This window comes from Ochotona curzoniae, unplaced genomic scaffold (genome assembly GCF_017591425.1).
Source record: "Ochotona curzoniae isolate NIBS_2020 unplaced genomic scaffold, NIBS_Ocur_1.0 scaffold_2453, whole genome shotgun sequence".
Lineage (NCBI taxonomy): Eukaryota > Metazoa > Chordata > Mammalia > Lagomorpha > Ochotonidae > Ochotona > Ochotona curzoniae.
The window spans coordinates 28659680-28687648 of NW_024467094.1; the positions used below are offsets into that span (position 1 = coordinate 28659680).

The 27969-nt window shown below is 48.4% G+C and overlaps 1 protein-coding gene across 3 annotated transcripts; it reads right to left on the bottom strand.

Annotated features, from left to right (window-relative positions):
• Positions 1 to 1427: 1427 nt before the first annotated feature.
• Positions 1428 to 27080, bottom strand: CALCOCO2 (calcium binding and coiled-coil domain 2). 3 transcript variants are annotated; one of them, XM_041000361.1, is made up of 13 exons: positions 27031 to 27080; positions 18424 to 18613; positions 14063 to 14165; positions 13774 to 13907; positions 12408 to 12533; positions 11175 to 11260; positions 10975 to 11044; positions 9889 to 10011; positions 9576 to 9662; positions 7152 to 7247; positions 5445 to 5580; positions 3270 to 3298; positions 1428 to 2389 (listed from the first exon to the last, which is right to left on the bottom strand). In XM_041000361.1, exons 2-13 carry the CDS (start codon positions 18589 to 18591, stop codon positions 2216 to 2218), a joined length of 1332 nt encoding a protein of 443 aa, XP_040856295.1. In that variant the 5' UTR covers positions 18592 to 18613; positions 27031 to 27080; the 3' UTR covers positions 1428 to 2215. The 3 variants fall into 3 exon arrangements, with proteins under 3 accessions (XP_040856295.1, XP_040856294.1, XP_040856293.1); XM_041000360.1 differs by lacking the exon at positions 27031 to 27080 and adding an exon at positions 26669 to 26993; XM_041000359.1 differs by lacking the exons at positions 18424 to 18613; positions 27031 to 27080 and having other exon boundaries at positions 1428 to 2174; positions 2209 to 2389; positions 14063 to 14173.
• Between the last annotated feature and the right edge of the window lie 889 nt (positions 27081 to 27969).

Below are 27969 nucleotides of genomic sequence, written 5' to 3' on the forward strand. Positions count from 1 at the left end.
GGGACGATTCACCTGGAAACCTGGAAGAAACTCATAGCACCTGGCTTTGGATCGGCTCGGCTCCGGCCATTGTGGGCACTTGGGGAGTGAACCATGGAGGGAAGATCATTTTATCTCTCCCTTCTCTCTGTACATCTACTTTTCCAATAAAAATAAACCTTAAAAAAAGGTGGGCGGGGGCCTACATCATTTAAATATCAGAGAAAATGAATTAGGAACACCTACAGCTTAATAAATACTGTGATTTCAAAAATATGATTAAGATACAGTATCGCCTACTCCCTAACTTCCTGCTGTTTCTGGCAGGTGTTTTACAGCTAATATCCAATGTGGAGGTGGAAGGGGAAGCACAACAGTGGATCATGTAAAATCGCAGTTTTCTTTAGCACTGATAGCTACCTGCAGGGACATATCCCCCTTGGCCTTGGTAAGAGCAGCTGGGGTAAAACTAAAGTAGCTGAAGGTGTTTTTGTTTTCCACCCTGTGCTAAGGGTCACTGCCACGGCAGCTTTGTGGAAGGGTCCTGCTGCCAGGGAGGACAATCATGATCACCTTCCGGACAGGGGTCAAGGAGGAGGAGACACCAATTCAGATTATGTCACACGGCTGCTCCTTTCCAATGCCTGGGCTTAACGAGAGAGCTGACGAGGACAAGACAATTGCAGCTCTCCACTGCAGCTGTCTGGAGAGCAACAGACCTGGGGCAGGGAGGAAGGGGATGTGCTGGGACGAAGGGGAAGGCTGCTTCAAATCCCATCACCCCGGTGTTTCCAAGGTGGCGTCACCGTTAGTATCACATGGGACTCCGAAGGCAGTAAAAGCCTCAGGAGCTTGAGAAACGGCTCATGGAGGTGGTGACACACAAGTGCAAGATATCAAAGCCAGGAGCTGTGTGGCTGGGACAGGGCTGTGGATCCAGGGCGCAGTTCCAACCAGACTGGGAAAAACCCCAAAGGCGTGCGTGGCTGTAGCTGGCCCAACATTCTCCATGACGTCATATTCCTAATCTCAAGGATTCTGCAGAAATCTCTATGGCGACCAGCTGGTTGACTGCCTGGGAGTCATTTCCATTTATTCAGTCCCGAGGGGAGAGGATATGGAATTGCTTTCTAATAGTTCAATTAAGCAAATCGGGATGGAGGTCACTGAACTTGGTTCACAAAGGGTGCCAAAATTCACACTGCTCTCTCTCTCTCTCTCTCTTTTTTAATGCACAGCAGGTTAGGGCATGAAGTCAGGCCCCAGAATTCTCAAGCTAATGCTGCATTCTCTTCACTCCCCAGCTCCAGGTTACTGCCAGGTCTTTCCTGGGTGGGAAGCGTTAAGGCTGGTGGAGAGAAAACTTTGGTATGGTCTGCCATTCCCATAATCTCCTTGCGTAATCCATACGTTAAAAAAAAAAAAAATAAAAGGCCATAAACCAAAGGTTCAAGTCATTTAGTCCTTAAAACAGAGGAGTAATTTATTTTTAGCATTTAACAATGCTTGTCTTATTATTTTAACAACCATCTCCAAACTCGCCTGCTCAAAAAGTTACAAGTCCATATGGTTTATAACGCCAACCAATCATTAAAAAAGGACTTACAACAAAGAAAGCTACGTGTAGCGCATAGAAAAGACGAGATCAGAAAGTGTCACTCAGAGGTATCTAGAACGAAAGGAAGTCTTCTGTGACTGGAGCAATAATTCTTGTCCAAGGTTCAGAAGTAGGCCTCTTCCGAGAGCCGAGAAATTCAGATGAGGAGCCCGTGTTCAGTATCCAGGCTGTGCCCTGTTTGGTTAGTCTAATGCAAAATCAACTGGAGAAGCCAGAGGAGGAGGAGAAGCTGCCCAGGGTTAGGACTGAGGCCTGCCCTTGACAGTGGGACAACTTGGGGAAATGATCCAATCAGAATCAGGCAAAGACCGTCATGAACAGCAGGTAGAGTTCTTCTCGCAGGCTCCTGTACTGAGACCCTTGAAGAATGGGCACTATGGGTGAGAGGCTGGTACAGCTAGAGCTGTCTGACTTAAAGGTTCCTGTGGGGATGGAAGTAGAAGCCCCTAACACAATCCCCTTCAGGTGACCGACGTGATCCCACCACTAGGGGCGATCGCACAGAGTAAATCCCTGACAGTTTCAGGTTTAGGTAGGATGGTGACTCATAGAACCCTACCCTATAATCCCCTATGCTTATAAATCTATGTATAGCATAGATCCACGAGGCTGGGACACCTAGAGAGAGTGGCATAACACGTGGTCTTCGAAGATCTGCTTTTCTCTTGCTGGGAAGACCTTGCTACAAATTGGACACCTCAGACTGCGGCTCGGCAGGTGCTGCTCCCGGGTGTGATCGCAGGTGTTGCCCACGAGGTCTGATTTGAAGGTGGAGCACTTCTTGCTGGAGAACTGGGCGGAAGAACAGAGAGGTCAGTACCAGTACAAAGGGTGGCTGAGACACGTGCAGCTTGTTGTTTTCTATGGCGTATTCAGCTAGGTAGTATGACTGGTACATGGCAGGTGCATAACAAATAGCACATGAATGACCAGACCCATATTTGCAGAGATCCCTGGGGCTTCCTCTAGCCCCGGCACTGAAGGGGCCCAAGGCTGCTTTGGCAGTCAACACAGCTTTCAGGGGTGGGTATGGGGCCACAGTGATTTAGGCCACTGCCTTAGAACATCCCACACTGGGGTGCTGGCTCAGTCCCTGGCTGCTCCACTTCCCATCCAGGGAAGGCACTGCCACATGGGAGGCAGTAGATGATGGCTGCCACCCACATGGGTGATGAAAGTGGAGTTCCTGGCTCTTGGCTTCAGCCTGGCTCAGCCCTGGCTGATGTGGCCATTTAAGGAGTGAACCAGCAGATGGAAGCTCTCTCTCTCTCTCTCTCTCTCTCTCTCTCTCTCTCTCTGCTTTACAAAATAAATATCTACTTGAAAAACAAAACACATAGCTTTCAGGCTGGACAGCATGTTGGCCATGCCTTGTTTGGGGAGCAGCCAGCCTCCCATCTCCTCCCTAGCTATTTTACCAGATTCAAATCACACCTGGGGATCCTGGGCAGAAAGCCAGGGGTTGGGGTGAGGGGGTGGGGTGAGGGGGATGAACTGTGCGTTCTTCCTCCCACCTCAACCCTGCTCAGCCCTGGGCTGAGAAGGAACTGACACAGCCGCCCTCTAGAGCTACTGAAATGGTCCCTCTCTCTGTGGTTCTCCTCCCCTCCAGCTGGAGCCAGAAGGGCAACGTTCTCAAGGATTTGAGAAATTTCATGAATCAAATACTTACCAGGTCTGCAGAAGAACTTTCTTGGATACCTGAGGGAATTAAAAAAAGATTTCAGTCGATGAAAAAACATCATTCCCCGTCTCTCCCCCCTTGAATATTTCTTCTCTCACATGCTTCGCATATAACATTTACTTCTGGAAAAGGGGATCTGATTTAATCATAAAGAGAAAGGAAGAAAAAATGATGAAATGGACTTTTCAATACTATCAAAAATAACCTATTTTTAGAGTGGGGAGGCAATGACGTAGCAGTTTCAGAATAGGTTGTTAAACTGTTATCTATGTATCCAGTTATTTTTCATGAAGTGGCTTAGTGGATGACAAATTAAAAAATAAAGATTTAATTTATTTCAAAGTCGGACTCACAGAGGAAAGAGAGATGTTCCATCTGCTGACTCACTCTCCAAATGGCTACTGTAGCCAGGGCTGGACCAGGCTGAAGCCAGGGGCCAGGAGCATCGTCCAGGTCTCTCCTGTGAGTGAGGGCGCCCAGGCTGCTTTCCCAGGTGCATTAGCAAGGAGCTGGATGGGAAGTGGAGCAGCCGGGACTCCAACTGGCGCCATATGGAAGGCTGGTGCTGCAAACAGTGGCTCAACTCACTAATCCACAGCTCTGGCCTTCTGGATGGCAATATCTTGCTGTGTTTATTTCAGCATTTTTATGTAAAAGCACTAAGTTCTAGATGTAAAAGGATGTGCCTGGGCCCTATCCACTGCCATGAGAGTGGCTCCATTACTAAGGGTATCTTTGTATCTTCCCAATCTAGGTATCCTTCTTTTTTTTTTTTTAAGATTTATTTACTTTTATTGGAAAGTCAGGTATATGGAGAGAAGGAAAGAAAGAGAGGAATATCTTTTGTCCACTGATTCACTCTCCAGGCGGCCACCATGGCTGGAGTTGTGCCAATCTGAAGCCAGGAGCCTCTTTCCGGGTCTCCCGAGCAAGTGCAGGGTCCCAAGGATTCAGGGCATCTTCGACTGCTTTCTCAGGCCACAAGCAGGGGGCTGGCTGGGAAGTAGGGCCAGCGGGATTAGAATCGGCACCCAGATGGGATCCTGGCATGTGCAAGGTGAGGACTTTAGCTGCTAGGCTACCATGTTTGGCCCTCTAGATATTCTTTAATACTACCAGTGTTGGGCCCGGCACCATAGCATAATGGTTAAGGTCCTCACCTTGCACGTGCTGGGATCCCATATGGTTACTGGTTCTAATTCCGATGGCCCTGCTTCCCATCCAGCTCTGTGCCTGGGAAATCAGTCGAGGATGGCCCAAGGTTTTGGGACCCTGCACCGGCCTGGGCGACCCAGAGGAACTCCTGACTCTTGGCTTTGGATTGGCTTAGCTCCAGCCGTTGCAGCCGCTTGGGGAGTGAACCATCGGAAGGAAGAACTTCCTCTCTGTCTCTCCTCCCCTCTGTATATCCTGTACATCTGATTTTCAAAAAAAAAAAAAAAAAGAGAAAAAAATTTAAATAAATCTTAAAAAAAAAAAAGAATGCACTATGGTCTGTCCCTCAAGCTGTCACCTCTTGCAGGCAGAGTCACCAAGGGTGTCTCTCTGGTCAGAAAACCCATTTCTTTCTTTCTTTCTTTCTTTTTTTTTTTTTTTTTTTAGACATGTTTTTAAGGACATGTTAACCCAAGTCCTACCACCCCCATTATTTTTTTAGATACTTAAAAAATGCAGTAATAGCTATTTGAAAGAGACAGACAGGGACAGAGAGGTCTCCCATGCACTATCCCACTCCTCCAACCCCTATTTCTCCCCCGGTCAAGCCATCAGGGCGGCTGTGGCATCGCACTGCCCACTCTGCTGCATGTGCTTCCGTTGCTAAGCTTTAATTAGCGCTTGCAGTGTTGTATGTTTATGTCTTCTACATAAGGACATTTATCTGATTTATATATTGGAGAATACAGCCGCGGGACTCAATTTGTGTCTGCCGCCTCTAGGCAAATGATCTGATTTGTGGCTTGTGGATTCAGATTTATTTCTCAATTAACACTCCTTGTCTGGCAATCCTTCTATTGGCTCTTCGGTTTCTGCCCCACAAGTCTTGACAATGAGTCTTCCCTTAATCAGCATCTCACAGAAAAACAAGCCAGAACGTAGAAATAGCCGGGGAAAGGGAAGCAGGCAGGGAGGGGCTGTCCCGCTGCAATGGCAAAGTGGTCTTACCAGAATAGGGGTTTCCAAAGATAAGTCCTGCCTTTTGTCCCGCACCTTCTTGATGTGAAGGAGGCACTTGATAGGCCAGAGAGTCCGAATCCAGGCCCATGTAAGTCATCAATCTCCTGTTCTCCTCCTTCAGGTGCTGAGGATAGAGTGTTCAGAGGCATGCTGAGAGGCAGCAAGGGACAACCACCGAGAACCTGGCTGGGGCTGCCTAACACCGACACATCTGGATTCCCACCTCGGCACTGCCAAGACCCGAGAGATAGCCAAGCATAATTCCTCGGTAGGAACAGCAAAGGTGAGCTGAGTCCTTTCGGGCTTGAAACACACTTACCAAACTGCATTTACACCCACACACATCTCCGAATGCTAATGAACAGCAGGATGGTGCCAATGCATTGGGGACATATGAGGGTAGCAAGGGCCCTTATTGTAAATGTTGCTCAATATTGAGACTAGAATGTTTCCATTTCCTTCTGGGGACAATTTTCTAATATGATGTTGCCATGTGTTTTCCCCTTAAGTGGATATACCAAGAGCATGAGGGGAAGGCAGGGAAGCAGGAGAAAGGCAATGAGGACCTATCGGAGTGAGCAAGCACAAGATACACATGGTGCAGACGCTGGAAAGTCCTGGACGATAGGCAACCTACACTTCCCTGCAACATCCTAAGCAAGCAAAGCCTCTAACACCGCGTCTTTGCTGTGTGTGTAGCCTGTGCTACTGTAGGAATAACCCAGGAATAAATGGGGTCGCAAACAGCCAAGACCTACTGACCCCAACCAAGACACTGTGAAGGGCAACAGCAGACTGCAGGTTTCTACAATCAGGAAAACAGTGGCATCAAATTGGTCCCAGGAGAAATCCTCCAGGGGGCAGTTAGGGCTCAGCACTGTCACAAGACAAAGTTCCTTGGGCAGCTGTCACATGACCATGCGGGGAGCACACACCAATGACCCAAAGGCGGTGCAACTATTAAGATGGCATGTTTCTTCTTGCATGAGGTATGTGTGTGTTTAAGCGGAATTAAAAAGAAAAAAAAAGTTACAATGGCCCCTTGGAGGCACAGTGCAGAAGGGTTACAGAGTGTGTGCAGATGGAAAGGGCTGGAAGTCAGGGTGGAGGAGTAGCAGCCTGAAGACATGGGCATGTAGCTTTTTTGTTTTATCATTGTCGTTATTTATGCTGGTGCAACTACCTGATTTCCTTCCATCTTGCACACCCAATCAATGAATCATCCATCAAAATGGATCTGCCTTGTGTTAAACATACAGCAGGTACCCACTGTCAGCTGGATGCATGAAGGAACTGACACGTGAGTGCATGCCACAGTCCCGCAGGTTACAGATCACTCCTGCTCCTGGTTGGCCAGATGTATTGCAGGAAAGGGGTGCCACACTAGCACACAAGTGACTCAGGATCATCACCGCCTTCACCCAAAAAGCAATACTTACAACAGTCGTGAAGCCAGAAATCAGTTAGGGCTCCCCACGGCTGCTCCTATGCAAGTTTTGGTTACAGAACCAGGAGGGTTTGTGGTAGATTCAGAAACCAGATTAAATCTACTCTTTCTTTAGGAGCGACTATTTCACTCACTGTCCCAGGAATGGACGCTCTATTCTACTCTTTATTTTAGCACAGCACCTTTGGGCTACCCTGCTCCTCCCACCGTAAAACTTCAGGGGTTTCAACCCTCCCACGCCTGCGAACCTCATTTTCTCTTTCCAGGTTCTCTTTCTCTCTCTGCAGAGTGTCACACAGAATCCTGTCATCACCAAGTCTTCTCAGGAGGTCAAAGTTCTCTTCCTGTCAACAATACAAAAGCAGGATTAGGATCGCACATGGCATTCCATGCCCAGAGTGGGGGCTTCCAGAAGGGGTAGGGCAGAGGTGGCAGAAGGGACCCAGACAGGAAGGAAAGGGTGGTACTAGGGACAAGATTCTAACTCAGAGAAAAGTGACTTAACGAGGTGCCCTCAAGAGAGGCAGAATTAAAGAGCACAAAGAAGCAAAACTGACCGAATGATCACAATCCTGACAGCAGAGCCCTGCTGAATGTCACCCAGCCCTGAGAACAGTCACCTTGGTCCGCCCTGGGACGCTCGGGGGCCCGCGGTCTAGATGGACACGACTCCCTCCGTACCTGAGACAGGCACAAGGGTGGGCTTCTGGACTCAGGTTACAGGAGGAAGCAAAAAGCTGGGGAGGCATGGCTCCAGGCTCAGGGAGGTGGGGGTGTCTAACCTGTGTCACATGTTTCCCATCTCCCACCTGTCGGACATAACACATGCGCAGACCTCACCCACACACTTAAGCTAACCCTGCTAGCTGTGATTTTGTTCCAAGAGTTTTTATTGGAATGCTGGTGCCCAAGCTGCTTTGTGCTTCTAGTGAAAACTGAGGGAGCCCGGCCTGAGCAGGGGGCTACCCCGGTGACAGTGCTGAGGCAGGCTCCTTGTTCCCCAGCCCCACGGGCACCTGCTGGCTCTTCTGGTCCTGCTTCACTTCCTCAAAAGGCAGAGATAAGAGAGGACTAGCTGAGTCTATACTGACTCCTGCTGCACGGTTACAAAACACCTACCTTCCCTGACAACAAGGGGCACAGACTGTGATCGAGCCAGGGTGGCTATCTCCAAAGACCCCTCCCTACCCCCACCCACTCCCCAAGCCCTGGGCTGACTTTCCTCCACTTTTAACAGGAAGATAAGCTTTCTTAGTGAGGGTGTCCATCTTTGGCCTCACCTGAGATTTCACAAACCTTTGCACCCCTTGCCGTCCTAGGCCCCTCCTCCCTGTTCACCTACAAAGCGTGCCAGCCCTGAGTTGCCTGATCTGTTTGTGGAGTCATTGGCACCTTTTCTTTTTTAACTTATCTAACAAACAGGCTTTCCTGGCCTCTACCTCTGCCTCGAGGCGTGCCACCTCTTGCACTAACTGCTCCTCCACTGTGGTGGTCTTGTTCCCAGGCTCCTGAAGCAGGAGACAGAGTCCTCCACATCAGAGGCTTTCCGGAAGCATGAGGAATACAGATGGGGCGGGGTGGAAGTCCCCTGCGTGTTGACAACAGTTTCGTGGAAACCAAAGAAACGCAGACCTGCCCCTGAAGGACTCAGAAACAGCCAGACCTTCGAAGGACTCTGCATTATTTAAAATGAGTACACTGGCCACAGCAGAGGTCACAAAGGGAACTGGGCCTGGAGGGGTCAGGCAAGAATGTAAACTGAGAGGAGGGGCTACAGTGACATCTCAGTGAAGGCTGCAGCCAGGTGGCAGACACAGGACCCACACACAGGAGGCCGTAGCTCCAGACTCTGGGTGCTGCAACGTGGGCACAGTGCGGCCAGCTTCTCTGTTTTTTCAAGGAAAATGCACATTTTTCATGGAAGGTATTCTGTTTTCAAATGTTGGTAAGCAACTGAACTTCCACACAAACACCAGCTAGGCTGAATAAAACGTGTTTTGTGGGCTGAACCTGACCCATGAGTTGCCGATTTACTGGTTCTGCTCTACATTTCGCTGTGCTAAGAAACATACTACCTTACACAGGGTAGGCACCCAATAATTGACTATGACTGAGTGACTGAATGATGCGTTTAGAATGTTAGTTACAACCCCAACAGATGCACAACCCCCAGGATCTCTCCTACCCTGACATCAATTCAGAGAAAAGGAGTTCCCGGGTACCTGTCAGCATCACGGGGCTTTTTTTTTCTCACATGATGTTACAGGACATTCTAAGTCAACGAGGCTTTCTCTTCTATATTACTGTCACTCAGAATAATGTATAATGATGACTGCTAATGTTATCTGTGTTTTCTGCTATAGGGCTCTTTATAAATACTATTCTGTCTGCTGCACAACAACTCTGTAAGGAGAGGGTGGGGGTTATTCCACACGATTCCTAGTCTAAGGGCTGACTTAACAGTAACTGTCATGATTTTTAACTTTCATTGTTCCTTCACCACTCCTAGACTTGCCCACCTCTCCTAATACTTTGTAGGTGGCATAGTCTCTGTCTTTGTGGGTGGAAAGTAAAACATCCAGAGGTGAATACCATTCTGTCTCCTGAAAACGGGCCCTCCTGCCTTCCTGTCCTCAGACCCCTCCCACAAAGCCATCCAAAGACAGACATGCCGTTAGCTCCTCTTGTTTCCTGGTCACTCTGGATTCTTTCGCCTTCAACTCTTCCACTGTGTGCTCGAGCTGCTTCTGATGCTCCATCTGTGGAAGACAGATCTCATAAGCCCTGCTGGGAGAATGTGCTCACACAAGGTGGGGGTGTCCCCAGGAAGCAGGTGCACAGGGAGGGGAGGGGCTCAGCTCCTGCCTGCTTCTGAGACATTTCAGGTGATACCCTGGGAGGCCTCCCCAGGTACATAACAGAGACAAGAACCATGTACATTGTCTTACAGGTGCCTACAAGCACCACTATCTTCCATCGCGCTACCTGTTCGCTTAAACTGAGAAAGAGCTGGTCCTTTTCCTTTCTCATCTGTTCCAGCAGTTCTGTCTTATCTTGGTCTCCCTGAATGAGCTTCTCCATCTCTTTCTCTTGAGCTGACAGCTGGGCCTAAAACAAAAAATAATGAACGTGACCAGGATAGAAAGAAGGAAAACTCGCGAGGAATGAGACTAAAACTTCTGTGAACAGAAACAGAGATGTGATCCCCCTTGCAAAGCCCAACAAGTATTTCTTAGAAATACTTTGTCAACTCCATCATATACTCTGAGATTCAATTTAGATAAATGAGATGAACTATTCTTTAAAGACCCTTTATGCTTTTACTGTTTATTTTTATTAATTTGAAAGGTAGAGAGAAAAAAATATTGCATCTGTTGGTCTGTTCCCCAATTGCCCACAGAGCTGGCAAAGCCCACCTTTTTAAAAATACAGTTTTATAAAAATGAGAGTAATTCTGGTAGTTCTGGGGTTATCTGCTGGACACTCAAGGTTTCTGAGTAATATTGAGCTTGAAAAGATTTTGTAGCTGAAAGAAATGTCTTAAAAACACAATGGCTGTCGCTGATCTTAAGAGTTCATGATAAATGCAAATTGAACAAATGATTCAGTCCTTTAAAAACTGTGACTATCAGAAAAAAACAAAAACCCAGGTGGGAGCAGGTGCCTGATCCAGGGATTCATCAGATGCTCACGTCCCACAGCACAGGGCCTGGACGCCAACGCTGCCTCCTGACTCCGGCGTCCTGCTGATAGACCCTGGGAGGCAGCCAGCTTTGATGGGTCAGGTGAGTAAGTTCTCGCCCTATCCACATTTCTGTGGACATCTGGGGACTCAATAAGCAGAGGGCAGCTCTTTCTCTGTCTCTTCAAGAAATTAAATGAAACACAAGGCAGGTAGGAAGATGACCTGGTCCCAGAACAGAAAACACAGAACTTGAAACTTTACTCTGATGCTTTGTGAGGTTCAACACGAGGCACTCCCTATGGCGAGACGCATCTTTCTGGACCATTAGATTGCGATGGTGGCAAAGGCAAGGAACTGCCATCTGGCGGAGGTATGACATCACCCACCTGAAGCTGATCCACTCGGATGCCCATCTTGTCCTTTTCAGAGGACATCTTCTGGCTCTGCTCTTTCAGTCTGCAGAGGTGGAGACGGTGATGCTCAGCGCCCCTGAGCTTACCCTGCCCGTGGGCTGGCCTGTCCCCAAGCCCGTGAAGTCTGACTCTACCCCAGCTCCTTGCACCCAGGAAGGACAGGACACACTCACTGTAGCATCTTTGTCTTCCAGCAATCCTGCTCTCGCACTTTCTGTTCCAACTTCTCATTGATGCTCTGTAGAGTTTCCAGTTCCTCCTGTGGATTGAGACGGCACCAATGCGTCTTAGGTAGTCAGAAATATTTTTTTTAAAAGATTTATTTATTTATATTGTAAAGTCAGATATACAGAGAGGAGGAGAGATAGAGAGGAAGATCTTCCATCCGCTGATTCACTCCTCAAGTGGCCATAACAGCTGGAGCTGTGCCAATTCAAAGCCAGGAGCCTGAAACCTCCTCCAGGTCTCCCACATGGGTGCAGGGTCCCAAGGCTTTGGGCCGTCCTCAACTGCGTTCCCAGGCCATAAGCAGGGAGCTAGATGGGAAAAGAGGCTGCCAGGATTAGAACCGGCATCCATATGGGACCCCAGTGCATACAAGTAGAGTACTTTAGCTGCTAGGCTACCATGCTGGGCCTACCAGAAATAGTACTTACTGTACACCCAGCATTGTATCCCAAAGTACTGAATGAAATATCAAAGCAAAGGGATTTCCCAAATGGAAAGGTTTTAAACATGTTCTTTCCTTATGAAATACTATCTACTCTAATTTCTACAGAACTTGGATGTGTTCATTAACTCATCCATCAAGTATTTTTACACACCAGTCACTGCTCTACAATAGAAGCCATCCTTCCCTTCTCCCAAAACAGTGCTGTCTGATCAATGAAGAACCACATCTATAGTTGAAAATGTTTAGTTTAAAATACAGCCCTGTGAGATCCCTGACTCCCCCCTTCAGCCGAGCTCCCCCATCACCAGCTCTCCTTCATGACCTGCTGATGTGGAGGATGGCCCAGATCAAGAGCAACAGAATTCCTGCAGCCTGACTTTAACTCTCTCTAGCTACTCAGAGCAAACAACTCAAGTTATAAATAGGCCCTGAGAAGAGATAGTGGGACTGCCTGGGTTTGAATCAAGTCTCCACCATCAACTACAGAATCCTGCTAAGCCTCAGGTTCCTCACCTCCAAAACTGAGCTGATAAAGGATCTCCCTCAAAGGATTGCTATGAAATTCTAGAACAATCATCCCGAAAACCTTCTCATGCTGGGCCTATTCAGAGCTGTTAGTACAAGGGAGTGAGATCACAAGCAAAGCAGACAGTGGTGGTGGTGGGGAAGAGCCACCCGATTCCGTCTGGTTCCGACCCGCAGGACCCAAGCTCACCATGCCCCTTGGCCATACCTGCTTCCTCTGGAGCTCAGCCTGCAGCTCCGTGTTTTGCTTCTGGAGGCTGGCACAGCTCTCCTGCAGGGCCTGGTTTTCTTTGTAAAGTACCTTATTATGCTGCTCAATCTCTTCCACTTGTCCCTACAAAAGAACAAGGAGATGTTTAGCCTAGCAGGAAAACACATCTGCATCTCACCTTAGCTAATAACTAACGAAATTTTAGAGAAGGGAGAAATCACTTGTTACGATAATTTAAAAAAAAAAAGAATTTATTTGGGGACCAGTGCCATGGCACAGTGCTGGCATTCCATGAGTGCTGGTTTGAGTGCTGGCTGCTCTGCTTCTGATCCAGTTGCCTGCTAGCGCACCGGGGAAAGCAACAGGAGAAGCTTCAAGTGCTTGGGCCCCTTCCACGCACAGGGGAAAGCAGGATGGAGCTCCAGGCTCTTGACGTGGGCACGGTCCATCCTGGCTGTGGCAGACATTTGGAAATGGAGGAAGATCTTTCTTTTTGTCTCTGTGGCTCTGTCTCTCAAGGAAATAAATATATCTTTGAAAAAAAAATACACTACTTATTGAAAGACAGAGTGATGAGGTCAAGGGGGGAGAAGAAATGGGAAAGGAAGTGGGGAAAGTGATGTTTTTACTGGTTTTTGCACCCAGTGGCCGCAACGGCAGTGGTTCGGCCAGGCTAAAGCCAGGAGACTCCAGGTCCTCCATATGAATAGCAGTGGCACAAGCACTTGGGCCATCATCCACTGCCTTTCCAGGCATGTAAGCTAGGGAGTGAGATGGGAAGTAGACAGCCAGGATACAAATTGGAGCTCTGACATCGGATGCCAGCATCACAAGTAGAAGCTTAACTTACTGTGCTACAACACCAGGCTCTGTGACTCTTGTTAACATTTTTTTTTTTTGCTAAGATTTATTCATTTTTATTGGAAAGTCAGATATACAGAGAGGAGGATAAACAGACAGGAAGGTCTTTCATCTGTTGATTCACTCCTCCAATGGCCACAAGGGCCGGTGCTGAGCCAATCTGAAGTCAGGAGCATGGAGCCTATTCTGGGTCTCCCACATGGGTACAGGGTCCCAAGGCTTTGGGCTGCCTTCAACTGCTTTCCTAGGCCATAGACAGGGAGCTGGATGGGAAGTGGGGCTGCCGGGATTAGAACCGGTGCCCATATGGGATCCCAGCGCGTGCAAGGCAAGGACTTTGTCTGTTACGTTACCACGCCGGACTATTGCTAACATTCTTAAGCCATCCCTGAATGGGTCTGAAAGGAGTTCATATGTTCTCCCCAGTCTCTGCTAGATACTTCGTAAGATTGTACTGATCCAAGTTCCACCCTATCCAGGACAACATGACCTGCTTCCGGACCTGAGGGGTAACAACCAGGATATCCTCCTCGTTTTCCGGGCGGAACTGGAAAGGAATACTTGCTCCCCGGATGACACCATCCTGATCCACGTAGCAGAACTGGTAATATTCATCATCCTTGGGCAGGTAGTAAGCTGAAAACATGACATGGTTAATAAAAACACATTGATTCTATTTCAGAAACTTTAAAGCCAGCAATCTTTGCATCCGCCCCAGAGAGCTCAGGCTCAAGGCAGTGAGCCAGCGTTGGCTACTTTCTTCACCACCTCCCATCCAGCACACTTCTCACCTTTGAACTGCACTTCCTGCTGCTTGTTTGACTCCTTGGGTAGCTCCACCGGCACAGGGACCCACATGAAGGTATAGTACTCACGGGTTGTCTTCCACCCTACCTGCAATGGCAAGGGGCTGCTGGTCAGCGCTCAAGAGACTGTCTGCTCAGAATGACCTGACTTCATTCACGTATGTTGAAACACAATAGAATGAGTTCACCAAGATTCATACAACACAGAGCAAATTCTGCTTTCTTTCACTTAATAACTCTACATGGCTGGGGGTTGCCTCCCAGCGCTCCTAGAGCCTGCAGCACCCTGGGAGGGGGCACTTTAGGGAGTCCTCATTCACATCTCATTGTTCCGTAATGCACAGTGGTCCAAAAATCCCTTGGCGGACCCAAGAATTCCCGAGGCCTGGGACTAATGTGGCTAGTGCCTACTGTGCATACTTCACAGCGACGGTAGAGATCTTTCACAGAATATTTTTTTTCCTGTAAAATTCATCTTATTTATTTGAGAGAATGCTGATACAACCCAAGACTGGACATAGACATACACACACACACACACAAAGAAGGAAGTGAAAACGCCTTGGGCCAGAGCTCCAAAAATCACATCAGACACAGAGTTGAGTGCGCTTGAGAGAAAGTTCTGAGATGGTGAAGCTCGATAGCTCACCTTCCGCCAGTGGTATTTCTGGAACTTCTAAGTGAGAAAGTGGGACAGAGGGAGGAAGAACTGTATCTACAAACGACAGTGAATCTGTCCTCTTCATCAAGGCTCACGGTCACATGAGCGTTAAGAACTTGTCGTAGTAATTTACCAGGTGCTCCCCGTGGCCCTGAGAGTCCACTGTATTGAAAAACTCCTATACACAAGCAAGCAGAGTTGAAAGTGCCTCTTTCCACCTGCTGTGTCCCATTCAGCCTTGTCATATTAACCAACCTGACTGGTCATACTGCTTCCCTTTTTTTTTTTTTTTAAGATTCATTTTATTTTTATTGCAAAGTCAGATATAGAGAGAGGAAGAGACACAGCGAGGAAGATCTTCTGTCCAATGATTCACTCCCCAAGCAGCCGCAATGACCAGAACTGCGCCAATCCTAAGCCAGGAGCCCAGAACCTTCTTCCACGTGGGTGCAGGGTCCCATTTGGGCAGTCCTCAGCTGCTTTCCCAGGTTGCAAGCAGGGAGCTGAATGGGAAGCGGGGCCAGTGAGATTAGAATTGGCACCCATATGGGAATCAGGTGTGTGCAAGGTGAGCACTTTAGCAGCTAGACCATTGTGCCAGGCTCACTACTTCCTTCTGTAAAAAGGCAGGTTTTAGAACAATGTGTTGGAGGGAGGTAGAAGGACAAGGGGGTACTTAGATCATGAAGCACCTGGAAGAGAATACAGGTTGGTATAATTTTTCTTTTTCAGTGTTTTTTTTTTTTAAGCAAAAAAAAAAAAAAAAAAATAGTAACTATTGGGTCTGGCACAGTAGCCTGGCGACTAAAGTCTTTGCCTTGAATGTGCCGGGATCCTATATGGAGCGGCTGTAATCCTGGCAGCCCTGTTTCCCATCTAGCTCCTTATTTGTGGCCTGAGAAAGCAGTCGAGGTCGGCCCAAAGCCTTGGGACCCTGCACCTGTGTGAGAGACCCAGCTGAAGCTACGGGCTCCTGGCTTCAGATCAGCTCAGCTGTAGCCATTGTGGCCACTTGGGGAGTGAACCAACAGACGCAAGAGCTTTCTCTCTGTCTCTCCTTTCTGTATATCTGATTTTCCATAAAAATAAAATAAATCTTTTTAAAAATGGTTTACCTATTTTTATTTAAAAGGCAAGTTACAGAAAGAGAAGAGACAGGGAGAGAGGTATTTTCCATCCACTGCTAATTCCCAAATGGCCGCAATGGTTTAAAGCTGACCAGCCCAAAGCTAGGAGCGTTTTCCATATCTCCCACATGGGTATAATGGCCAAAGTACTTGGGTCATCCTCTGCTGCACTGGAAGTGGAGCAACTGGGACACGAACCAGCACTCATAGAATTCTGGTGCTAGCAGGTAAAGGATTAACCTGATATGCAATTGTACCATCCCCTTGAATATTTTTACTTTTTATTATTGTTTTTTAAAGATTTATTTTATTTTCATTACAAAGTCAGATACACAGAGAGTAGGAGAGACAGAGAGGAAGATCTTCCCTCTGATGGTTCACTCCCCAAGTGAGTGCAACGGCCGGTGCTGTGCCGATCCGAAGCCAGGATCCCAGAACTCTTCCAGGTCTCCCACACAGGCGAGGACTTGAGCCGCTAGGCCACAGCACCAGGCCTGAGTATTTTTCTTAATGTATGCTTATTAAAGATCCTTTGGTGATACAGATAGCAAAAACCAGGCAGCTGGAAAGGTCCCTGCCAGGTTTGGGCACAAAGAATCATAAGGATCCAGCATAACAAGCTCCTGAGCAAAAAGCTGGCGAAGTGGGAAGTCTCCTTACTAAATGTACAGAGGGGTAAGAGATGGCTCAGGTCTAATGTGCGGGCTAGAAGGACACCAAAGGACAGGAAGTGAGCTACTGCATCCTCACGGAGAGAACATTCTGGAAAGAAGAAGCCAAACGACATTAACTGCCATATTTTGATCCTGAATGACCCCTGTGGTAAGAGAAGGAACTAGAAATAAATTCTTGTTTTTTTTTTTATAAGTCAAGCAACTGGAGCTGGGTTAAAAAGGCTAAAGGTAAAAGGTACGTGGCATGTTTGAGGGTCTACTGAACACAGCCCCCACTGCTGGGGGCTGCCTCCCAGAGCTCCTAGGGCCTGCAGCACCTGCGAAGGGGCACCTTAGGGAGTCCTCATTCACATTTGTTGTTGCTTAATGCTCAGTGGTCCAGCCAGTCCTGGGAAGACCCAAGAGTTAACTGAGGTCTGGGACTGCTGTGGCTAGTGGCTGCTGTATGTACTTAACAGAGAAGGTAGAGATCTTTCACAGAAAGCATCTTCTTCTTGCACAATTCATTCATTTTATTTATTTCAGAGATAGATCCGCCGTGTACCGACTCACTCCCCAAATGATCACAACTGCTGGGGCTGTGGCTGTACCAGATCTCACAAGTCGGGGACAGGCACTCCACCACTTGAGCTGCCGTCTCCTGTCACACCTCTTGCTATCCCCTAGCATGTGCATTAGCAGGAAGTTGGAACTGGGAGTGGAGCTGGGGCCTCACCCTAGGCAGTCTGGTATGGAATCCACGCATCACCAGTGGTAGCCTAACCTCCACCCCTCACTGAAAGTTCTCCCCAGACGATGCTGAGCTGCACACTCTGCTCCGTTAGCGGGAAGAAGACAGACACCCACTATCTCCTTTCCGAGATGGAAAACACCCTGGGTGTGTCAGTTTTCCGTGATACAACACCGGCCAGTCTGATGTTTCAGGATCCTGCAGGCTCAGGGCTGCTGCCAGCATCCCTTCAGGGGCTCGGTACTGCTACCTCCAAACACTCCATCATAAGCTCGAGCTCCCAAACCATCACGGAAAAGGAATGTGAGCAGGGACAAGGGTAATCGAGTGTGGTGTCTGTCTGCAGATGGACAGCCTTGGTGAACAGGCACGTGACACACTGAGGTGACAAATCAAAGGTCATTGCCGTCGGGACCCTGCAGCATACATCATTTGCATGTGACCTTTCTCTCCTATCTCTGGAAATGGGAGATTTGTCATTATAGTGTGTGTGTGTGTGTGTATGTGTGTACTTAAGGGGGGAGAGGAAAGAGGGGGAGAGGAAGGAGAAGGATGAAGGACACAGACAGGAAGTTGATTAAAATTCTCAAAATGTTATTTCTGAACTGAGAGGGTGATAAGACACTGCAAGAGGCCACGGAGGCAGGTCATAAACTTTCTATCCTTGGAAACCTTTTCGAAGAAATCAGACACAATCAGAACTAAACCTTCTGGGTGTGGCAGATGGAAGAATTTCTCAGGAAGTTAGCATCTTTCCAGATTTGTGAAGTCTGTATGGAAACAAACACCATACGACCAAAGAGTGTTTAAACGCACAGCGATGCTCAAAGTCACAGACATAAGGAGCTGCCTCTCTCAGTCAAATCATTCATGAATCCATTGCCATAGGGACATGCATACTTGGTCTTTAAAGACATAATAAAACACAGAGATGGAATGGTTTGCCATCTTATTTTAGTTGAAAATTGAAACTAACATCCGAGTTCTACAATAGACCCTGGTGTCAAATGAGGGAGGAGCTGGAGAGCCCAGCTTAGCATTTCCCCACGGGACAAATGTTAAGGATGAACTGTTGGTAGCACTCCATGGCCTTGCTCTCAGGCACGAGAGCCACCCCCAGTTCCTGGTCGCTTGGTACAGGATCAACCACTCACTCTGAAGATGCCGATCCAATCCTTGCGCCGGGGGACGAAATGCTGGGTGAGGGTGTAGTAGCACGTGATGTCCCCACCGGGGACATAGAATTTCTCCACACTGTTAAAGATGACTTGAGAGAAATGGCAGTGGTCCAGCAAGACGGCAGATGTGGGGGGATCTTCCATTGTCTTGTCCGTGGCAGATGTCCTGTTCAGGGATATGAAATGACACTCAGAAAGTGCTTGCTGAAATGCCAGAAGCTTCTGGGCTCTCGCCCAGGGAACATTCCGTTCGGGGCAAGACAGGAAAAACAAACTCCTGACAAGGATCGAGATCACACGGTTTGCTTTCTCTTTTAGTTTCAGCCGTTTCCCATTTATACCAGGCAGTGCTGGAAGAAGTTGCTCAGAATGCCATGGACCTCATTGTCTCAGACATGACTACGGTCACGTATGTTTACTCTCTGCTTCTGGCTAATTTGTTCCTCTTTCCTCAAACCAACAGGACAACCCAAAGAACACAACCTGAGCAGGGAACTGTAGGATCTACAGATCTTTTTTTCCTAAGATTTATTTATTTGATAGTCATAATTACAGAGAGAAAGAAGGAGATATCTTCCATTTGCTAGCTTTGTACAGGACTTCCAGGAGTACAGTCACCTTTACAATGAACCCTTACACATACCCTATCTGGGTTTGTGTGTGGCTTAGGTGAAATATTGTAAATTAACCAGCCTTTAAGTTGACACCTGCTAGATGAAACACTTGAGACAAAGTAGGTGGGTGTTGAACGTCAGAATGAAGTATTCGGCAGTCTACACCAAGAAGGCACTAACATGGTAGAGATTGTTACAACCGTTGCTGCTTCTGGCACGGTGTTTGCCCTCAAAGGGGTCCCGATCCAGAGCAGAGGAGGGATGAGCTTATGAGTAAGCATCAGAGGATACCACACAAGTGCAGGGGACAGCGCAGCCAAACCACTGCTTTGATGCCTGTGTCCCATACCTGAGTGGCAGTTCAAGTTCCAACTGCTCCACCTCCAATCCAGCTCCCTGGTGGTACACCTACGAAGGTAGGTGATGACCCATGAGAGACTAGAATGCAGTCTCACGCTCCTGGCTTCAGTCTGGACCAGCTTTGGCAGGTGGGGCCGCTGGGAGAGCAAACCAGTAGGTGGATGATGTTTTTTTTCCTCTGTCTTTCCCTTTATTTCCACTGCTCTGCCTTTCAAACCAATCAATCCTAAGGTGCAGAAAATTCTGCAATTCAAATGAATGCAATGGGCTGGGTAAAATGAAAAAAAGCTTCAAGGTGTGAGTGGTATCTTAGCTAAGCCTTAATGGAAGAACAGGATCTTGACAAGTGGGTTTGCAACTGGGGGCATTCCAGACGAAAGAAATGGGGTACACGACAGCCACAGAAGAGGGCAGCCCCTGATGGGATGGCAGCAAGCAAGTCTGGAGCCATCCTCTAACAGCTCGTATTTCATCTTTCTAGATCTCAGAATGCAGGGAAAATGGGATCAAGGGTGGCAGCAAAATAAACATAAAAGAACCAAAGTGTTCGTGCCACCTGACCCTTCAACAAACTTCACTATCTTCTAAACGCCTCATTGTCCAACACGCAGTGAGACCATGATTCTCAATCCAGGGGTTTTACCAGGAATTAAAACATCAGTGCAGCTACACACAGCGGCCACAGCAAAGCGTATGTGCAAACACGAGCCGGATACTTAACTGATCCAGCCGTTGCAACTCGTTGGAAGAGGGCATATGCACACAAATACACATTCTTTCAAAGTACAACAATCATAGCAACAACAGCAGAGACAAATAATACTACACAGCTCTTAGTTCTCACTCACTCGTTCATCCTATATCCTACCAGAGGGCTGGGATTTTCTCCCATGGCCCAGGCAAGAACGCTCTTGGGTGCTGAACTGTCCATTCTGAAGATGAAGCTGAGGAACCAAGAAATGCACTGGTTTTCTCGTTTGTAGCAGTCTCACCACGTCCTCAACCTCAAACCTGAGTTTGTCAAGGCAGGTATACACTGCAGTTTCGGTTCTGACGTCCCTACGATCGGAGCTGCCTCCTGTGTGAGGAGGGTTTCTCAAACCTTCTCTCCCTAGCGAGTCCCACTCCTACCGAGGCCAGCACGTCCCCCGTTCCAAGCCTGCAGCACCAATTTCTCTGAGCACAGAATTCATCTGTCCATGGACCAGAGATCAAAAAGCACTGCAGGCGAGAGGGAATTCAGGGCCTTCCTCAATTCACCGACACACTTTTCTCCCAGCTCCTTCCCAACACTCCCACTGCTACACACACAAGACCACAGGCACAGCGGTGGCTAAAAGTAACTGCCGAACAAAGAAGCAAAGAGAAGCAAGCATGTAAAAACAGAAGTAAAAAAAAAAAGGGAGGGGCTTTGACAGTACATGGTGGTAAGGTGATGCAAGGGCTGAACTCTCGTTTTGGTTTCCTTTTTTAAATTTTGCTTTTAACCCCTTAGGATCCCTTGGAGGGGACTGTAGCTTTCAACTTTCTCTTTTCTAAGATAGCGTGAGGAGACAGCTTCCTGTGTGATGTCAATTCTTGGTATGGCTGGTTCAAGTGGCATGGTGCCAAAAGAAAAAAAAAAAGAAGGCACAGATTTAACTTCCTTCAGAGCTCATCAAATTCACACTCCATCACCCGCCTCCCCCACACTCAAACTCTAGCAAGCTGTTTTGCAAATGGATGTTACTCTGAAAGGCAAGATCAGCTAAGGATACGGGTGGCTTAGTACAGTCTCTCCTCGGCAGAAAAACAATCAATTTCATTTAGCTCATGAGTAAAACACTAGAGAAAGGACAGACATACATATAAAAATGACATGACATAGCTGGTTTTCTGAGGCTTGAGTATGCAAAGGAAACGACCTCATTTTATTCATTGAAAACCTATCCCCATCCGTCTGGAAACGTCAACAGCTTTGGTTCCTTTCTTATCAAAAATGCAGGACGGTTCCCATTTCAGAGATCTCCTTGTCTTCCCAGGTCTCCCAGAGTATCCAAGAACACTGGGTATTCAGAACTCAGCTATGCTCCAAATAAAGGTTAGTTAGCATTCTCCTCCATTAAGACTGGAGAAGGGCCTAGCGCATTAGCCTAGAGGCTAAAGTCCTCACGTTGAACGTACTGGGATCCCATATGGGCGCCAGTTCTAATCCTGGCAGCCCCACTTCCCATCCAGCTCCCTGCTTGTGGCCTGGGAAAGTAGTTGAGGACAGCCCAAAGCCTTGGGACCTTATACCCATGTGGGACACCCAGAAGAGCTCCTGGCTCCTAGCTTCAGATTGGCTCAGCTCAGGCTGTTGCGGTAACTTGGGGAGTGAATCATTGGATAGAAGATCTTCCTCTGTCTCTCCTCCTCTGTCTTTCCTCCTCTCTCTCTCTCTCTCTCTATATATATAGATATATATATCTATATATCTATATATAGATATCTGACTTTGCAATAAAAATAAATAAATCTTAGACTGGAGAACGGGGTGGGGGAGGCCTTTCCTCCCTTGGTGCCCCCTCTCGTCACCAAGGCAGGAGACCACTCTTTAAATGAATCTCACTTTGCCAATGGAAAAATAATAACACTGCAGAAGGGATGAGGATGCAAGTAGGCTGAGAACAGCGGTGGCTTCTCTCCTTTTCTCCAAGAGGAAGACAGCAAGGGCCATGCATGAGCCTAGAGCTTCACTCCACCCCTCTGAACTGGGTACCTGCAAATTGTCCTGGAGAGAACGCATCTGCTGATGTTTAAAACATATATATTTATATATTTATTATATATTATATATTTATTTGAAAGGCAGGAGACAGAAACAGAGGTCCATTCCCCAAATGCCTGCAACAGCCAGGGCTGGGTCAGGTCAAAACCAGGAGGAGCCTGGAACTCAATCAAGTCTTCTATGGGTGGCCAGAAACCCAAGTCCTTGGCTCACCAGCTGTTGCTTCCCAAGGTGTGCCTTAGCAGGGAGCTGGAGTCAGTAGCAGAGCTGGGATTTGAACTCGGGCACTCTTTGATAAGAGATGTGGGCCTCCCAGGTGATGACAACTACTGCATCGAACGCCTGCCTCTTCTACTGCTTGTTAAGGTCAGTGATCCTTACAGTCCCTTCAATGAGGAAAGTCCCTGGAAGACGTGGACGGGGGAAATGATCTTCCTGACAAAGCAGTCTAGAAATTAGTGTTTGCAGAGCGGGGAGAGGAAGGAGGGGGATACGGAAGAAAAACTGGAATGATTTTAGCATCAACTTGCCCTTCCTTCAATGACTCGTCCCACCACAGAATCTCGCCATGATCTACTTCTAATTCCAGTAATGATTTATAGGGGAAGAGAAGAAACCCTAGAAGAGCAAAAGTTAAATTTAGAAGCCTGAAGAGCTACTGAGTAATGAAGAAGGGGTGGGAAGTATCAGGTCCCTTAGAAACTGTGATGTGGTATTTTACCTACTTTTACTGATGCCCAGATCAAAGCCTGGCTGCATAAAGAATGGATCAGAAAAAAAAAAAAAAACAATAGGGAGAAACAGAATTAAGCACTGGGAGCAAATACAGAGATCCATACACAGTCAGAGCACTTTACTTTGCTCCTGATACAGTCTTGCTTTTTTTTTTTTTTTTTCTTTTCCTCTAGCTCAAACTCCAAAATGGTTAGGGCCCACAAAGGAGCTGGCAATAATGCATATTAAAAATCAGTCCCCTTCTCCCAGTGATGGCTCAATGGCTAAATCCTCATCTTACAAGAGCTGGGATCCCATGTAAGTGCCAGTGTGTGTCCCGGCTGCTCTGTTTTCCATTCAGCTCCCTGCATTCGCCCAGGGATGGCCCAAGGCCTTGGGACTCTATACTCATATGGAAGACTCGGAAGAGGCTCTTGGCTTCTGGTTTCAGACTGGCTCAGCTCTGGCCATTGCGACCATTTAGGGAGTGAACCAGTGGATGGAAGATCTTCCTGTCTCTACTTCTTTCCATAAATCTGATCTGCCTTTCTTATTAAAAAGAAAGGAAAGTAAGAAAGAAAGAAAGGAAGAAAGGAAGGAAGAGAGAAAGAAAAGAAAGAAAGAAAAGAAAAGAAAAGAAGAAAAGTTCCTTGAGGCCAGTGTTATGATGCAGCTAGCTAGTAGAGCTGCCACCTGTGATGCCAGCATCTCATATGGGCGCCAGTTCGAGATCCCGCTGCTCTACTTCCCATCCAGCTCACTGCTAATGCTGAGTTGCTAATGCTGAGCTGAGTGAGGGTGGCCCGAATGTTCGGCCCCCTGAACCCACATGAGAGACCCAGACGCAGCTCCTGACTCCTGGCTCTGGCCTGGTCCAGCCCCAGCTGTAGCCATTTGAGGAGTGAACTGGTAAACGGAAGATCTCTCTTCTGTCTTTCTGTAACTCTGTCCTTTATTCATTTATTTTTTAAAGATGTGTTTATTTTTATTGCAAAGTCAGATATATAGAGAGGAGAGACAGAGAGAAAGAGGTTCCTTTCGTTAATTCACTCCCCAAGCGGCTGCAACAGCCAGAGCTGAGCTGATCTGAAGCCAGGATTCTGGAGCCTCCTCCAGGTCTCCCACACAGGTGCAGGGTCCCAAGGCTTTGGGCCATCCTCGGCTGCTTTCCCAGGCCACAGGCAGGGAGTTGGATGGGAAGCAGGGCTGCTGGGATTAGAACTGATGCCCATATGGGATCCCAATGTGTTTAAGGCAAGGACTTTAGCCACTAGGTTACCATGCAGGACCCAACTCTGCCCTTTAAATAAATAAATCTTAAAAAAAAAAAAAAAACCCTCCTGAACTGGCTCCTGGTTTCCAAAAGGACCTGACATTTTTCAACCAATGAGTATTTTTTTAAAGACTTCTTTTTTCAAAAAAAAGATTTATTTATTTTTATTACAAAGCTAAACTGGAGCTGCCATGATTAGAACTGGCCCCCATATGGGATCCTGGGGCATTCAAGGCAAGGACTTTACACGCTAGGCCACCGCACCAGGTCCAAGTATTTTTAAAATATATTTATTTATTTTGCAAAGCAGAGTTACAGAGATAGAGAAAGAGACAGGAAGAGATCTTGCATCTGTTGGTTCATTCCCTGCCAGCTGTGAAAGCTGGGTCTGGGCCAGGCAGAAGCCAAGAGCCTGGAATTCCACTGGGGTCTCCCACACGGGTGGCAGGGGCCCAAGCACATGCACCATGTTTTCCCAGGCGCACCAGCAGGGAGCTGAATTGGAAGTGGAGCAACCAGGACTTGAACTGGGCTCACACAGGATGCCGGTGTTGGTGGTGGCTCAATCCTGAAGAAAAGGAACAGTAGCCAGTTCTGGTTCTGCTCTGTGTGAATCTACCAATTATACCAGGAAAAGCAGATACACTTTTACATGCCTGGCACTTCTAGGTTAGTATTTTTCTGCCAGTAGGCACCTGTTTCCAAAGACGATAAGGCTGTATGTGGCTTGCCTCCATTAGTTCACAGAGGGAAACCAGTGTTCCCAGTGCTCCCGAGGGGAGAGAAATGCCCTTCTCCTCTTGATCTGGGGCAGTCCAATCGGAGAGGGGCAGAAGCCACACTCACACTGACTCAGTCACCTTCATCCTCCAGCTCACTTCACTTTCTAAAACCATGAGCTATCAGCAACATGGAAGGAATGACTGGAGCTTAGTTCCTCCCTAGCCCCGGCAGAGACCCTGACACACAAGCTCCCTCGGAGAACCCGGGCAGTGGACAGCGCGGCCGAGGAGCTGGCCTCTCGACAGGCAGCACAGCACAGCACAGCCACTGACCCTGCAAAGATGAAGCCACTGACTGCCAAGCGAAACGTCCAGCTCCTGATCTGATACTTCAGAATGCCTCAGTCTGACACCCCAGCAGTCTCCACTCATCAGCTGTTTGAACTGGCCAGCCAGCTTGTTCTAAGAAGGCCCCTGTCCTGTACCCAACAACACTACAACGCTAGCAGTACTACGGGAAGAATCAAAATGTTGTCCTGGGACATGAGGTGTAGGCAAGCGGAAGAAAAGAAAGCCTCAAAGATGTATGCTCAATCTCCATGGAACTGAAACTCCCCCCTTTTTCCTTGAGGAGAATAACCCAGTGTGACGCAGTCAATGACTGCTGGAAGGGCACAGCAAAGAGGATGAGGCCAGTTCTGCCACTAGCTAGCTCTGCCATCTTGCCCAGTCACATTCCCTCCTTGGAGACCTCACTTTGCAAGTTAGCAAAATGCATGGGTCTGTCTGGACCTGATGTGATAGCCTGGCGGCTAAAGTCCTCGCCTTGAATGCACCAGGATCCCATATGGGCACCAGTTCTAATCCAGCAGCCTCGCTTCCCATCCAGCTCCCTGTTTGTGGCCTGGGAAAGCAGTCAAGGACGGCCCAAAGTGCTGGGACCCTGCACCTGCGTGAGAGACCCGGAAGAAGCTCCTGGCTCTCAGCTTCGGGTTGGCTCAGCTCCAGCTGTTGCTGCCGCTTGGGGAGTGAACCTTCGGATGGAAGATCTTCCTCTCTGTCTTTCCTCCTCTCCGCATATCTGCTTTTCCAACAAAAACAAATAAGTCCTTTAAAAAAAAAAAAAAAGCGCATTGGTCTGGCCAGAAAATCTCAATGGATCTTCCCAGCAATAGGAAGCATGTTAGGCAGAAGGAAAAGGAAGGAAAATAGTTGGTTTTCACTGACTCTTTCCCTCTGAGAAAAACAGGAAGTATGCCATCAGCTCAATGGTTTCAAGAGCCTAGATGCAGTGTGTCACTCCAGAGTTGATGACCTGACCATGACGGGCATCTCTGATTGCTCATCACCCTTCCCCTAGCACGGCGGTCACGCCAGCCAAAGGGCAGAGTCTCCAACCTTCCTGGAAACTCCTGGCGAGGAGAGACATCTGGATATTTCTGGCTCTACAGAACTAGTGAGACCTGCGCGAGTCCTTGGCTTCTAACTATTTTTGCAGCAGTGGAGATAAGCCACGACAGACACATCACCCATCTTGTCGCACTTAGCTCCGACCATAGACCTGCACGGGGAGGGAAGACTCCAGGGGTGGCTGAGGTCGAAGGCAGTGGCGATGCAGCCCCCCAAACTCAGTCGGCCCAGTGGGGGAGGAGGGGCGCGTCCAGGGGAGACCAATGGCCAGAGAGGGAACGGGTCGCCGCTCCTCCTCCTCCTTTTCCGGCTGTCTGGAATGTCGCCTCTTTCAAATGCATCCTGCTCACGGGAGAAAGGCTTCAGGCGCTAAACCTACTTGCAGACAGGGAAACTGAGGTTCGACGAGGCAGGAACCGGCCCGGCGTGACGTGTCCGAGGCCCGACCTCCTCCCCCAGCCTGGGAGCCGGCGGCCTTGACGTCATGGCGGCCTCCTGCAGACCCTTCCCCGCTCCGAGCGGCTTCTCCCGTCCCAAGCACGGCGGCCTGCCCTCCTCAGGAGTCCAACACCCCGGAGCCCTCCAACCCCACCGCAGGGCGCCGCTCTCACTTGTTATCACCTTCGGGTGGACTGAGGCGGAAGCCGAAACCGAAACCTCTGCCCACCCACGGCCTTGTCTCAGGCCTGCAAATTCTGCATTTGGGGAACCTCACTGCCCACTGGCACTTCTGAAACTCACCGTGGGAAGCAGCCGATTGCGACGCCAACAGCAACTGGGCCGGCACCGGGCGGGGGGCGGAGCTCAAAACTCTAGAAGGCCCCGCCCACAGCGTCACTGCTAGCCCCGCCCTCTCGCGGTGCATGATGGGAGTTGTAGTGCTTAGGCAATTGGGCCGCCAGGCAATTTGTCTTTATGACTTTTCGCAGCCTGGTGCACCCATCTCACCCCAAGAAATCCATTTATCCCCTGGAATGATGTGTGTTTATCACTATTGATTTTATTGAATTAAGCATTTATTTATCTATATATGTATTTATTTGATAGAATTAGGAAGGTTCACTCCCCCAGTGACCATTCCAGCCAGAGCTGGCCAGGTCTGGGAAATCAGGAGCCAGGAGCTCCGTGTGGTTCTCCCATGTGGGTTCAGGCTACCTCTGCTGCTTTCCCAGGGACATTAGCAGGAAGTAGAATCGGAAGTGGAGCAGCTGGGATACAAACCGGCACCAATATGGGTGCCGATGTCACAGGTGTCACAAGCCACACTTTACCCCCTATGCCGTGGCACCAGCCTCATTACTCATTTTTTAATCCTTTATTTCTCTGGGTTCTGAACCTAGGAAACTCCACACCGAGAAAAGAGGTCATTTGCTGTTTGCACAAACACTTGGGCATTCAATCACGCTCCCACCTATCCCTGGAGGAGGCCCACAATATTCCAGGGCCCCTAGTTTTTCTTATTTCCTATCACAAAATCTGGGGTGGAGGCACTGAGAGGCAATTAGGCAGCTGCACATCAGAGTTGGCTTCCTGGCTGCTCCCCTCCGTCAGCTCCATCAGGCCTGCAAGAACAACAGATGCCAGCCCAAGCCACTCACATTGGAGATCCTGATTCCTGGTATTGGCCTGGCCCAGCCCTGGCTGGGTGTGAACCAGCCAGTGGAAGAGCTGGTTCGCTGA